The sequence below is a fragment of the Balaenoptera physalus genome, assembly GCF_965194825.1.
Source record: "Balaenoptera physalus genome assembly, chromosome: 13".
In the NCBI taxonomy this organism is placed as follows: domain Eukaryota; kingdom Metazoa; phylum Chordata; class Mammalia; order Artiodactyla; family Balaenopteridae; genus Balaenoptera; species Balaenoptera physalus.
The window spans coordinates 96,366,824-96,382,417 of NC_138892.1; the positions used below are offsets into that span (position 1 = coordinate 96,366,824).

Here is a 15,594-nt window from a genome sequence, read left to right on the forward strand (position 1 = left end):
TAGGAAAAAAATATATAAGGTTCATGTAGGGCTAGTGAACAGAAAACTAATGCTAAAAACCGTGAGAATGTAAAAGAAAAGTTGTGGCGACGGAATGAGGAAAAGAGGAAGGAAAGTCAGAGGGAGGCATAAAGACACTAACAGTCTCGTCCTAAATAAGCAAAGATTTGAGACAATGACTGAAGCTGATGGAAGAAGAAATACCACTTGAACTATATTTTCAAAATTATAGTGATAATCAATGAGACCTAAAAATAATAAGGATTGAATTTAGGGAACAAGAATAGATGGGGAAAGTAGCCAGTGTTATAAGTTAATATCTCATCTTTTATAGCAAGGAGTCTCTAAATGTTGTTTAATTAAATAAAGGTATAAATCTATTACTTAAAGTTGTGGTAACTACAAGAAGATGAAAAATAGAAGCAGTTAAAGAGTCAACTCTAGGAAGTGGAGAACAGAAAGAGTATAATGGGTACTTTGTTGTTTGGAATAAGCTCTTTAGTTTTATGAAACGCATTTTTACACTGGTTTTACAACACTAATTTTGTAGTAAAATAATGTATTAAGGGAATTCCCTGGTGGTTCAGTGGTTAGGACTCCACGTTTCCACTGCAGGGGGCAGGGGTTTGATCCCTGGTCAGGGAACTAAGATCCTGCAAGTCACAAAAAACAAACGAACAAACAAACAAAAACTATAATACGTTGCTATTTAAATGTTTCATGTAACTCAATATCATGAGTGACTAGTCATTTCACCCTCTGGACCTCAAGCTTTTTCTTCTGTAAAATGAGGGCATCAGTGAATAATCTAAAGTCTCTTCCAGTTTTCACATATCTTAAGAAGGTATGTGCATATTTATTTGTCTACATATTTGTTTTCGTCAGCACTAGATTGCAAATCTAAACATCCACAAGATGGCAGTATAAGTCCAGTTCTATAAAGAATCTGCCCTTATTTTGCTTTATAATTGTCTTAGACTTGCTGGTAGAAAGTACACAGCGTAAAGAACCAAGAGAAATCTTTTGAGGAAAAGTTCAGTATGGCCATCAACCACACCCAGAGACCAGGCTTACCTCCCCCAACCTTCAAGCATTTACCAAACCTCTCCAACAGCATGTGAATTGCATTGTCACAAGTCCTAACAGCCTGAGTGTAAACATGCTCTAAATAACGATCACAAAACCAAATTCTCTGCTTTGGATCTCCACTATCACAGTAGGAAATGCAGTCTGCTACTCATTCCCCTATGCCTTCCAGCTATTTCTGAGATTCCTGGCAGGTGCTTTATCAGCCAAACCTGTTACACCTTCATTTCTGTATCAGCCAATGTTCTGCCGCAGAAACAGAACAACTAGGATATAAACACAGAGGGATAAATTAGGAGTTTGGGTTTAACATACACACACTACTACATATAAAATAGATAACCAACAAGGACCTACTGTAAAGCCCAGGGAACTCTACTCAATATTTTGTAATATAATAACCTATAAGGGAAAAGAATCTAAAAAAGAATATATATATATTATATATGTATATATATAATATATATATATATTATGTATATATATGAATCACTTCACTGTACACCTGGAACTAACACAATATTGTAAATCAACTATATTTCAAATAAATAAATAAATAAGTAGTTTTATGGCAGAAATTAATGTACGTGATTGTGGGAGTTGACTAGCAAGACTGAAATCTTTAGGGCAGGCTAGAAACTCTAAAGCAGGTCCACAACCAGGTTTCTTCTCCAGGGAAACTTCAGTACTACTCTGAAAGTGTTGCAACTGATTAGGTCAGGCCCACCTAGATTAGCAAGGATGATCTCTTTTATTTAAGTCGGCTGATTGTAGATGTTAATCACACCTACAAAATACTTTCACAGCCATACCTAGTGTTTGACTGAATAACTCAACACTGTAGCCTTGCCAAGTTAGTACATAAAACTGACCATCAGAGTTTTTGTACCATTTTTTTCCTTTCCTCCCTCTTGCGGGGGGGAATGGGTTCTTTGGGGCAATGTCGGCTCCCAAAGATGCAGATGTTGCTGGTGCTGCTTACTTTGGGGGTGTCTGGAGCTCTCCTTCTGAACTATTGAAGCTGCAGCGCCCAGGGGTTTGAATATCCTCGTGCTCCCTTGTCCTCTTAATTTCTTCACCCAGATTTCAGCAACATGGTCTTTGGTTACGGCCCCTCTTCCCTGGCTCTCAGAACACAGGATAATCTGAGTGGGAAGAAGAACCGAGGACATATTCACGTACAAACCCACCCTCAGCCACCAGCTGTTTTCTTGAGACTAAACTTGTATTATTTCAAGTATTTCTTCCCAACTAGAGGGTAATTACCACGAAGCTAGGGACTATGTCTGGTTTCCTTCCTTATTATGTCTGCAGCGCTTAGCAAGAGCACCTGACATAAATTGGTGCCTGAAAAATTTGGTGACTGAAGAAATAATTATCTTTTGTATTCCTTTCAAGACTTAACCAAGTATATTCATTTCCTACGACGCTGCCATAACAAAGGCAAATCAGGCTTCCGTAACAAAGCGTCACCAACTGGGTGACTTAAAACAATGAAAATTAATTCTCTTACAATTTTGAAGACTAGAGTCTGATATGAAGGTGTTGGTCAGGCCATATTCCCTCAAAACCTCTAGGGAAGCATCTTTCCTTGCTTCACCCAGCTTCTGATAGTACCAGATGTTTCTTAGCTATGACAGTATAACCTCTGTCTCTACCTTTATTGCCACATGGCCGGCTTCCCTGTGTATGTCTGTGTCTGTGTCCCGATTCCCTTTTTTAATTTTTCTTAATCTTTTCTATTGTTTTTTTTAATTTATTAATCAAAGTAGAGTTGATTTACAATATCATGTTAGTTTCAGGTGTACAGCACAGTGATTCAGATATATATAAATATATATATATTCTTTTTCAGATTTTTCCCCTTATAAGTTACTACAAAATATTGAGTAGAGCTCCCTGTGCTATACAGTAGGTCCTTGTGGATCAACTATGTTATATATAGTAGTGTGTATCTGTTAATCCCAAACTCCTAATTTATCCCTCTCCCCCCCCCCTTTCTCCTTTGGTAACCATAAGTTTGTTTTCTATGTCTGTGAGTCTCTTTCTGTTTTGTAAATAAGCTCATTTGTAGCTTTTTTGTTAGAGTCCACATAGAAGTGATATCATATGATATTTGTCTTTGTCTGGCTTACTTCACTTAGTATGATAACCTCTAGGCCCATCCATGTTGCTACAAATGGCATTATTTCATTCTTTTTTTTATGGCTGAGTAATATCCAAAAAATGGGCAGAAGATCTAAATAGACATTTCTCCAAAGAAGACATACAGATGGCCAACAAACACATGAAAAGATGCTCAATATCGCTAATTATTAGAGAATGCAAATCAAAACTACAATGAGGTATCACCTTACATTGGTCGGAATGACCATCATCAAAAAGTCTACAAATAATAAATGCTGGAGAGGGTGTGGAGAAAAAGGAACTCTCTTACACTGTTGGCAGAAATGTAAATTGGTACAACCACTATGGAGAACATTATGGAGGTTCCTTTAAAAAGTAAAAATAGAATTACCAGATAATCCTGCAATCCCACTCCTGGGCATATATCCAGAGAAAACTATAGTTCAGAAAGATACACGCACCACGACGTTCATTGCAGCGCAATAGCCAAGACATGGAAGCAACCTAAATGTCCACTGTCCGATGGATGGATAAAGAAGATGTAGTATATATATTTAATGGAATACTACTCAGCCACAAATTCCGCTTTTCTTGAGGACAACAGTCATATTGGATTATGGGCATAGGGAATTGGGTAGAAAAGAGACAAACATGTACATGATAAACATGGACAGCCAAGTAGCACAACAATTTAAGCTGGTCAATAAAGGGGAACGAATTCAGAATTAGCTCAATGGATTCCAAAGTCTAATAGAAATGGTCTTCCCAGGGTTCATGAAGTGTTCATTCATGACAGCAGGTGGCAGCACTATGCATGATTTGGTTTAGGGGACCCTGGAGAAATGCGAAAGGAAAATAGTGAACCACTCATTCTGAAAAAAGCTGGAAACAGTCTCAGTGCCTTGGACCTCTGGCCATAAAGAGAATCGTTTGCTCATGTTTGAAATATGTTTAGATTTATTACCTGAGTTTTAGAGTTTTATACTGGAAGGGTCCTTGGCAATTATTTCATCCAATAGCCTTGCTTTAATCCCCAAACGTTGACCCCCAAGAAGAGGAGTGAATTAGCTGATCACCTAGTAGGTGCTGTGTGGCAGGGCCAGGCAGAACACAGGGTTCCTGACTGCTTTGCCCCAAGGAGATGGTGTCCACTGGTGTGGACAATTGTCCACACAATTCTCGCTTTTAAATTTCAATTTTCAGCAGCCTGACTCTGCCCTAATGAAGCAAGAAGTCAAGCAGCTCATTTCAAGTTACAAAAGGAGAAAAATAAATACCGTATGCTAACACATATGTATGGAATCTAAAAAATTAAAAAAAAAATGCTTCTGAAGAACCTAAGGGCAGGACAGGAATAAAGACACAGACGTAGAGAATGGACTTGAGGACACGGGGAGGGGGAAGGGTAAGCTGGGACGAAGTGAGAGAGTGGCATGGACATATATACACTACCAAATGTAAAATAGATAGCTAGTGGGAAGCAGCTGCATAGCACAGGGAGATCAGCTCGGTGCTTTGTTACCACCTAGAGGGGTGGGATAGGGAGGGTGGGAGGGAGACGCAAGAGGGAGGGGATTTGGGGATATATGTATATGTATAGTTGACTCACTTTGTTATACAGCAGAAACTATTGTAAAGCAATTATACTCCAATAAAGATGTTAAAAAAAAATACATGCTAGTTTACACAAACACACAATTTTTATGGCCTGTATAAGCCTTCCCCTCTGGCCTTTTATAAAACAGAAGTTCTCTTCTGTTTCTCTCTTTGAAACAATTCAGTGTCATATCTGCTCAGTTCTCATAATATTAGTTTTTATGTTGCTCAGTCTTGTGTGATTATTTTTCCTCGCGCTAAATATTGGACTTATTGGTTATTCTGGTCTATGTATCTTTTCCCTTCGCTTCTCTAGTTGTCGAGAAAATGCTCTCCTTTCCTCAGTTTATGGTGATTCTTGATCTTTTTACAACAGCACAGTGGCAATTGTTTAATAGCAACTGTGTCTCTTTGCCTAGGGTGTGTACACCAGAGGAGCACTTTCTCCTTATATACAGTTTTCTGCTCTAACTGTAATGCTAGGAGCTCTGGAATGGGGGTTGGTATCTACATCACCAGCACCATCAACCCCAACTTCTACCCAAGGAAGCAAACAAATAGGAAAGGGGTGGAGGGTAAGTGAAGGTCACTGCCTCACCTGCCCAGAAAAAGCTCTCGTTCTCCCTGGTCTACCTACTCGCGTCAGAGGCAGCAGATGAGGACAGGGAGTGACAGAGGCTGCAGAGGGAGGGTGACCACGCCAGGCAATGGCAAGAGGTCACCCCTGGGAATAATGGTGGCTGTTTGGCTCTAGCTTCTTGGCATTTGTCCAACACTTAGACTCTGAACTCTCTGACATTCTCTGCAACTGAAGAAGCACTTAACTGGGTTAGGTGTGGAGGAGGGAGGCATCGTCTATCTTATTAGTCCACACAACGGTCTGAGACTCAGAACACACGACTATTAGCCCCTGTTCTCACACATATTACATATGTTTTGGGGGGCAAGTGGCACTGATCTCGGAGAGAAAGCAGTGAGCGTTCCTGAAGAGAGATCTTAGTTCCCTGCCTGGGAATTAGACCTGGGTAGCCTGATGAAAACCAGGAATTCTAGCCACTAGACCACCAGGGGCAAGAAGCTTGAAGCAAACTTCCCCTGGCTCTTACCCCCAAGTGAAAGTAAGAATATTTCAAGAAGGCAAAAACTGTAAAAACAGGCACAAAGTATATTAATAGAGACACAGCACAACGTATGGGAGAGCCCACAGAGAAGCAGTTTATTTATTTAAGGTCAGAAGCTAGGCAGAAATACACAAGAGCCCACAGAGAAGCAGTTTATTTATTTAAAGTCAGAAGCTAGGCAGAAATACACACACAGAGAGAAAGGGTATGGGCGTCCTTCCTAATGAGGAGAAGGGCAGTAAAGAGGTGATTTAAATCCCTTATATAGGACGGTTCTTCCAGGTCTTTGTTTACCTTTGGCCAATTATCCTGTTTCTTTTTTCACACCTGACCTGCCCTAGGACGCTCCCCAACATGCGTGCACAACTTTTTGCTAGGATGGATCCCACCACAGAGGCCTGTGGGTGCATGTCCACACTTATTATGGGGTGGCGCTCCCTCCCTTTTTGACCCCCAAGGAGGCTTCTTGTGCATGGGCAGACGGGGGAGTCTTCCTTGACCTCAGGTGTGGGCACCTTATCTCTTTACTTCAGCAGAGCTCAGCTTCTGCCACTAGCTTTGTCCTTGGAGTGTCTGGGTGCGAACAAAGCTTCCATTTTACTCCACCTGACAAACACCAGCTGTTCAGCCCAGGGGCACATCTACCTACTACCTCAGAGCCAGTTAAATCAGTCACTGGGTGGCAATACGCTAAGAATTCGCTAATTCCCAATGTTTAAAATATAGGCTTGGACCACATCAGTGTTTTCAAACTGACACAAATGAAGAATCATTGGGGACCCATATTAAAAATACAGATTCTAAGATCTTTTCCTTGGAGATTCTTATTCAGAAAACCTGGTGTGAGGTCCAAATTGCATGTGTTTGTAACAAGAGATTCTCAGTGGCTCTTATTATCAAGGAAGTGTCAAGAGATTTCAAAAAATCCTCCAAACCCTAAACTTCTATGAGAATTCCCTTCTGCAATTGCTCTTTTTCATCTATTGTGTTCTTCCTATTTGTTCTTCCTATTTGACATTGTGCTTCCTCTGCTTCTGGGGTTTATATTAGAATCAACTTTGGAGGTTTTAAATGTATCCATGCTATTTCCCAGCTCTAAGTAAAGATCACTGGTTGACAAAGAGTGTCTGTTCTTTGATACTATTGCTCTGCTGGCTATGTCCAATTTGCCCCTTTACATCCATTCTCCACCCTTCTCCACCTGATCTTTGGTGTTGAAGGTGAACCCTACTGACCACAACAATGGGCTCCTTTGCCTCCTGACTTCAAGTTATGTTATCCAATGGGAGGCATCAACAGAAAAGTAGAGAATGGGAGAACAACATTGGGGTATTAATTAGCCTCACTCCCACCCCTCCTGATTACCCATGGGATCACGGTGGGTTGGCTGTATCTTACTACTGAAGACCACCTCCCTCTCGGGGTTGGGGGGTGCACTTCCTTATGATTAGAGCTGACCTCTTAGGGTTCCTCCAGATCTAGGTTGGTCACGTAGCCCCAAAATTGTTGCTAGCCCCAAGTTAGTCTATTACTTTTTGTAGATTCTCCTTAATCCTTCCCAAACTTTTATAAATAGTCCCTTTGTTAAAATTTCCCCAATTACTCTGTTTGAGTATGGTATCTCTGCTCCCGGGATTTTGATGGGGATAATAATTTACCTTTATCTCTTTCACATGTGCTATTTGTGTAATAAAGGTTTTTTGTATCTTATTAAAAATAATAGAAAAGATAGAATTAGAATTTAGGAATAGAAAGAACGAAATTCTAGTGCTTGAATAAGCTTTAAATTATGTCTATTCTACACTATGCTTCGTAACAGGAACTCACATAGTGTAGTAGGTCAAATATACTTCAAAATCAAACAAACAAGCAAACACACTCATAGAAAAAGAGATCAGATTTGTGGTAACCAAGGGGGGGGGGAGATGGGAGGAGAGGGAATTGGATGAAGGTGGTCAAAAGATACAAACTTGCAGTTATAAGATAAATTAGTACTGGGGATGTAAGGTACAATATAATAAATATAATTAATGCTGCTGTATGTTATACATGAAAATTGTTGAGAGTAAATTCTAAGAGTTCTCTCATCACAAGAAAAACATTTTTTTTCTAATTCTTTAATTTTCTATCTATATGAGATGACGGCTGCTCACTAATCTTATTGTGATAATCATTTCATGATGTATGAAAGTCAGATCATTATGCTGTACACCTGAAATTTATGCATTATTGTATGTCAATTATATCTCAATAAAACTGGAAACAAATAAATAAATTATATCTATTCTAGCTTACTACTAAATACTAGAATCCTACATGAAATAAGTCTGTTCCATCCTGTTCAGTGCAACTTTTAAAAAATTTATTGGCAATGAACATTTTCTCTTTCAGACTAAATATTATGCATTCTTCAACAGTTCTTCACATAGCATGGTTTCTAGATCCTTCTCCATCCTGGCCATTGGCTACGTTCCTTTGGGTGAATTCTATTGTGTCAGCATTATTGCTTGATGTTTAGGAAACATTTGCAAAGTAAGCCAAATGTGGACAGATCTCCCCAGCTGGAGAAGAGCACAGGCATCCCTAAGTGAAAGGCACACCCTTCCACTGGGATGAGCGAGGGCAGACTGAAGGTTCCAGCTGCCAAACGGAGCAGCTGCTCAAAGACAGGCACATGGGTGGAGGCGTGAGCTCCTGCTGGGGGGAAAACATCTTTACCACTACACTCCTTGCACGTCATGGTTTCACTTTTGAATTTATACCCTACTTTTTCTTTTATACTTTCTAGTTTTCACTAAGTGTTATAGGGAAGAACAAATCTGACTCCATACTGGATCTGTTTCTTTTACTTTAACCTTTGTATTTTATTGCTTTTGCTACAAGTTCATCACTAAAGGGATGTTGCCTATAACTTAAAGTACGCATAATGGCCCGTCTCCGAACCCTGGCTCCCATGCCTGAATGTTAAGCTAAAATGCCTTTGTTTAAGCTCAGAGGAAACATCCTGACTAGGCCACCTGTGAATGGCTACAGGAAAGAAGAAATTAACAATCCCCTCCAGAGTCTGGCCAGGACCAGAAAATATTTGCAACAATTTATCACCTCTTTTACTTTACCTCCTCACACCTCCCCCACTTTGTTCTAGAAAAGAAACTAGCATCCAAATACGTGGAATCTAGAAAGATGGTACAGAAGAACCTGTTTGCAAGGCAGAAATAGAGACACAGACGTAGAGAACAAACGTATGGACACCAAGGGGGCAAAGCGGGAGGTGGGATGAATTGGGAGACTGGGATTGACATATATACACTAATATGTATAAAATAGATAACTAATGCGAACCTGCTGTATAGCACAGGGAACTCCACTTCAGTGCTCTGTACAGTAGAAACTAACACAACCTTGTAAAACAACTATACCCCAATTTAAAAGAAACTAGCATCCAAACCTGGACAATTTGGTTCTTTGGGACACTGGTCCACTATCTTCTAGGTCTGCTGGCTTTCTGAATAAAGTTGCTCTTCCTTGCTCCTTTTTTGGCCTGTCATGCAGTGAGCGACATGAGCTTGGACTTGGTAACGGGAGGAGGGAACAAAGTGGAATTCTAGTTGTGCCAAGGGTTAAAATGAAAAATAGGCATGCTTTAAATTTCCATGATCTGGAAACCCAGTCTCCTTACCCCATTCCCATCCAGATGTGTCCCTTGGGCTTTTAGATTTCTGGCCGGAAGGCAACAATGTCATTTGTGCAAAACAGTGAGTGCAGAGCCTGCAGCCGAAGAAATGTTCTCCAGGGCTGAGCATCTCTCATTCCCATGCTCAGACAAAGTCACAGGATTTATTGCTACCGTGAACCTTAGATTACTTAATTCAGGCAAACTGGAGGATTCCAAGAGTGAGATCTTTGCCCAAAATGATGGCGCCAGGATTAGAACCCAAATCTCTTTCCCCTCTATCATGCTGCCTCTCTTTTCAGTTAATTTACTCCATTCTTTTGCCACAAATTACAAAACTGAAATGAAGAAGTTAATACTGCTAGTACCCAAAGCAACCAAGTCAGACAGAGGCAGCCCTTGAATTGCACAATTGCCTTGAAAGCATTGGGGAAAGGTAGCTATGTGCACATTACATTTGACACTACTTCAGCGGTGAAGCAAACCATTATTTTATTTTTCCGATTCCACTACCTATCTTTTGCATCTGAGTCTAAACTTTAAAGGATACAAATCTTTTCAATCAACTGAATCAAGACACTCAGAAGGCTCAGAGTCTTGAGTTTAAATCTCCAGTTTGCCAACAACTCAGAACTGTACAATTTAAAGCTGCATCAGATCTCAGGGATAACCTAGTCCAGTAAAATTTAGACCCAGAGAGGCCATGATTTACAAAGTTACAAAGCAGAATCAGAACTTGACTCTTAATCCTATGCTCTTTTGCATGCACTGTGCTTATTTCCTGTGTGACTGTGCCTTCTTTGTTTATTGGGTCTCAGAACAGGGCATCAGATATTTGCATATAGCATTTAATAGAACTTCATCATGAGATTCGAGGTATCTCCTTTATTAAAGAAAAAGGTAGAGGAGTGACATAAATGGTATCTTAAAAGCCTAATACCAATCATAATGAATGCCTAGCAAAAACAGATTTGAAGGACTTAAACTTTAGAGAAATACGGATGACTTCTAACCAGCTGATAGGAAAAAGTGGTAATGTTTGAAAGGCCCTATCAAAAGTTGATTTCACCCACTATTCTGAGCTAAACTATACTGCATGAGAGAGTCTGACACTAAGAGAACTCTTAGTAGTAACTTAAGGGAAATGACTGCGTAAGCCAAAGAAACCATTTCCGACAGCTGTATGTCAAGACTCTGGCAGATCAATAGGGCAGAAGTAACCAAAGTTACAGCAGATGCTGTTGAGAGTGGCAGAACCTCTGGTGCCTCAGATGATCCCAAACTAAGCGAGCTCGTGCAACTCCAAGTGGCTGAATGCCTCCCAAGGACAAATCACCATGATATCTGTAAGGGAAAAAAGAAGAACCTATAAGCCAGTCTCACCCCTAGGAGAGCCTCTTCTGCTCAAAAGGGCATCCTTCAGGCAGAGACCCCTCACCCCTCCCTTCCATATGCTGTCCAGATGACGGGGAAGTTGTCTAGAATGGCCCTTCAGCCCAGGAAGGATCAGACCAGTTGTTTAATCCTCTGCAGGGCTCTGATTCCCCCAGAACAGGCTCCCAAGGTATTTGTGTTGGTTTTATTCTGCGTCTTTTATGGGGACATGATTCAAGGCTTTTGACTGGGGCTATCCTGTGGGAGTGTAGCTCTCTGATCACACGGAGTCTCACAAAACCACTCAAGAGGGAACAGAGGTGGAATTCTAGTTAGGCCAAGGGTTAAAGTAAGAAAGAAATAGGGGCGCTTTAAATTCCCATGGTCTGGAAATCCAGTCTCCTTGCTCCTTACCAATCCAGACGTGTTCCTTGGGCTTCTCTGACTGCTCTTAAGCTCCTTTACATTCTGAAATGCCTATATCCCACCGCCTACTGGGAAGTGATCTCAAGGCATCATCTCATCCAGTCTCTTGCATCAGCAATAAGATATTATTGTTCCTCAATTACAAGGAAGCTGGCTGATACCCAGAGTGATTAAACACCCAGCAAAAAATCTCACAGTTGTAGAGATTGAACTAGAACCAGATCAAAGACTTCAGAATTTCCGTCAGTATAAACCTTTTGCCACTATTCCAAATACGTTGGCAGAGTTAAGGATATATTCCAGAGTCAAAAGTGAACTTGCTGGTCTTATACACAGCTGGCCAAAATAGAGAAGCATTTGATTTAGAAGAGTAGCATATGAGCTTTATAAAAGTGGCTAGAAATTCTATTTGAGATCCGAGGAGTGGCATTAGACAATAAAAGTAGATATGCTGAGAGTTGCCCGGAAAGGACACTGATTGCTCTGAGTGCCACCATTTATCAAAAGTGTATTGGATGAGCTGGAAACATGTGGCTACACAAAAACCTGCCCAAGGAAGTTTATAGCAGCTTTATTCATAATTGCCAAAACTTGGAAGCAATCAAGATGCCTATCAATAGGATAAATAAACTGTGATACAACCAGATAATGAAATATTCAGTGATAAAAAGAAATGCACTATCAAACCATGTAAAGACATGGCGGGAGCTTAGATAAATATTAAGTGAAAGAACTCATACTATATGATTCTAACTGTAGGACCATCTGGAAAAGGCAAAACTATAGAGACAGTAAAAAGATTAGTGGTTGTCAGAAGTTTACGGGGAGAAAGGGATGAACAGGTAGAGCTCAGGAGATCTGGGGGGCTAGTGAAGGTATTCTGTATGAACCTGTACTGGTGGATACAGGATATTGTGCATTTGTCAAAACCCATGGAACTGGACAACACAAAGAATGAACAAGCTATTTCAGTTAATAACAACGTATTAATATTGGTTCATGAAGTATAACAAATGCCCCACGATAACGCAAGATGTTAATAATAGAGGAAACGATGTACAGGGGGAGGAAGGTGGCAGAGGGGGTCTATAGGAACTCTGTACTTTCTGCTTAATTTTCCTATAAACCTAAAACTGCTCTAAAACATAATGTCTATTAATTTTTAAAAGGATATGCAGGGGGCTTTCCTGCTGGAGCAGTGGTTGGGAGTCCGCCTGCAGGTGCAGGGGACATGGGTTCAAGCCCCGGTCTGGGAGGACACCACATGCCGTGGAGCAACTGGGCCCCTGCGCCACAACTGCTGGGCCTGAGCTCTGGAGTCCGCGAGCCACGACTGCTGAGCCCGCGCCCCTAGAGGCCGAGCTCCGCAACGGGAGAGGCCACCGCAATGAGAAGCCCGCGCACCGCGGCGAGGAGTGGTCCCCGCTCGCCGCAGCTAGAGAGCTCCCGTGTGAAGCAGCAGAGACCCACTGCAGCCAAAAATAAATAAATAGAATAAATAAATTTTTAAAAAAGGATATGCAGTAATTTGCATGCATTAGCCAACAAATAAAAATTCTAGCCAATTAAAAATTATTGTACCGGATACTTTCAGTATGCAGGGCCCTGTTCTGGGTGCCAGAGGATGTGTGAAAAAAGGAAGTAGGTGAAGGAGTCGTTGGCCCGGTAGAGTGAAAAGGCTCTCCTGGCCCCACCCTTGTTTCCAGTACCTCACTCTGTGGCCTCAGATTGTCACTTAATTCCTCTATGTCTCAGATTTCTCTTCTGAAAAATAAAGTTGGTCTAGACTCACTCGAAGAATCCTTCTACCGTGAAAGACTACAATTCATCATTGTACGCCCTCAAGAGTATTTAACAAAACACAAAGATTCATTAAACTTTGGGGCAAGTCTGATTTCTTTTAGAGTTTTAGCCTCTGGGCACACACATACTTATTTAGGAAGTTAAATTAAAACCCCACTTTTCTAAGTCTTTAAAGAATCTGCTGCCTGAGGTATTTCTGGTAACTTTCAACTGCCCCATGTGGCCTGAAGTAGAAAAAAGGGTGAAAGTCCAAGGGTAAAATTCACTGAAATCTTTGGGTGGCTCACCTGTTCCTAGTCCCTCCATGCCCGGAATGTCATCTCCAAACCTATGGAAAAAAATACAAGAGAAATTAGCTGATATCGGAGCCAAAGGATCCTGGAATAAGTCATGTGAAGAGTTTCCAGATTCAAATGGAAAGAAGAAGAAGTTTAAGTTTTTGTATTTGAGAAACCCCTTCTGTCTGCATTGAACTGGGGCAAAGGAAATGGCACTCAGGCAGGTTTTAGACAATGTGTCCCAGAGGAGGGACAGTTTCCCCTCTGTAAAAATTTAACTCAAGACAATTGAGAGCCAGAAAAAAAAAAAAAAAGAGATCAGTGGGGCAATTTAGTTAAGCTCCACTTTTTAAAATAGAAATTGGAATTAGAAAGCAATATGAAAGTCATTAAAATGATTAATTTATCCATTTGTTTAGTTTATCCAAAAGTACATATTAAGCATCTACTATGTCCCTGGCATTGTGTTAGGCCCTGGGAGTTAAGGAAAAAAACAAACACACAAATTGTCTCTGAGGGATCTCAGTCTCAGGGAACAGATGACAAGAAATAAATGTAACATAAAATAACACAAGTTACCATCGCTGAATGTAGAAAATGCAAACATGGAAGTAATGATAATGTTTGTCTAAGGGAGTCAGCAATGGCTTTCAGAAGAAATTAACATGAGTGTGTGTTGAAAATAAGCAAGATTTTGCCAAGAAGAGAAAGAGAAAAACAAAGAACTGAAGAGAGAAGATTTGAAGGCATATAAATAAACGGTGTGTTCTAAAAGTGGCCAGTGTTTCTGTGTTCCAGATTAAAGCACAGGTTACATCAACCAAGGAGAGTGGTCAAGAAAAGTCTGAAAGGTCTAGTCGAAGGTCACTGTGAAGTTTCCATTTTCCATGTTAATTCTGACTGTAGATCTGGGAGCTGACGGAGAAAGGATTCCAGGACTGAAAACATGATTCAGCAAAGATTCTGTTAGATAGGAAAACAGAGGGTGGGGTTGGAAATTTTTATAAGTCTATTTAATATTGTGAGCATTAATTTCTTAAAACCAAAGCACTCTTTTTTTTTTTTATAGACCTTTATTGGAGTATAATTGCTTTAAAATACTCTGTTAGTTTCTGTTGTACAACAAAGTGAATCAGCTATATGGAGGGATAAAACCAATAGAAAGTCTTCTTTTTAATCTTGGTCTTACCCTTTCACACCTTTCTTAGGAGGCTTGCTCTTGAACTGACGAGTCTGCCTCTGCTTGAACTTGGGGGGTCCTTTGCGTGGGGTGGTGGGACCTTGGTTTGAAGTTGGAGGGGCCAAAGTAGAATTGTCACTCATTCTGCTGGTCCTTGGGGGGCTGATGGTTTTCTTTCAGGCTCCTTAGACAGTAAGAGAAAAAAAGAAGACCCTTCAAGGTATGAGAACCATTACATATTAGACCCCGACGATAAACTGGAGGTGGGGAGAAAAGAACCTTGAAAAAGAAGCTCAGTATCTTGTGTTGACACCAAAAGGGAGAAGTTATCATCTTTTAAAGGGATTTTTAAGAGAATGTGGTATAAATCAAGGGAGGCGCTCAGTATAGTGGGATATAGACTGGCAACTGATAGAGTTCAAAAATCTAGGTGGATTTGTTGTTCCAATAAATCTGCCACTAACTTTCTATGTGAATTTATTATAATGATGTCTTTCTGTTTGATCACCAGTTCCACCATCTATAAAGGGAGAGAAATGAACTAAAGAATATCTATAGTCTTTGCAGCACTGAAAAATTCTTTAAGCTTTACATATTTTTCCATCTAGCTATAAAATAACCTGACTCTAAATGTTTACTGACCCATTTTTTATGGCCTTTGTTCTTTATCGTCCTTATTTTATTTACTTCTCATGTGATCCAGAGACTTCTTTCCTAGTTCTAGAGATGACAGTGTAGTAGTCTGGATAGGGGAAACTCTGAACCTGGTATACCAACACCACAGAAGTGTTCAATACATCCCAATACACAAACACACAGAAGACAGTGTGGGGTGATTAAGTAGTAAGTGTGTGCTTTAACTCCACATCCAGATATAAAGTTTCCTAGCCACATATTTCTCAGAAATCTTCAACATTTTCTCCTATCTAA

The 15,594-nt window shown here is 40.4% G+C and overlaps 1 protein-coding gene across 1 annotated transcript in view; it reads right to left on the bottom strand.

The window, feature by feature from the left end:
• PDE6H (phosphodiesterase 6H) overlaps positions 1–15,476 on the bottom strand; it is a 44,993-nt gene extending 29,517 nt beyond the window's left edge. Inside the window, exons 1-4 of the mRNA XM_082421980.1 lie at positions 14,674–15,476; positions 13,494–13,534; positions 9,379–10,947; positions 2,069–2,231 (exon numbers count right to left, since the gene is read on the bottom strand). Of these exons, the coding sequence (XP_082278106.1) occupies positions 10,886–10,947; positions 13,494–13,534; positions 14,674–14,807 (237 nt within the window). The 5' untranslated portion in view covers positions 14,808–15,476 and the 3' untranslated portion in view covers positions 2,069–2,231; positions 9,379–10,885. The remainder of the gene's footprint in view (positions 1–2,068; positions 2,232–9,378; positions 10,948–13,493; positions 13,535–14,673) is intronic.
• Positions 15,477–15,594: the final 118 nt, after the last annotated feature.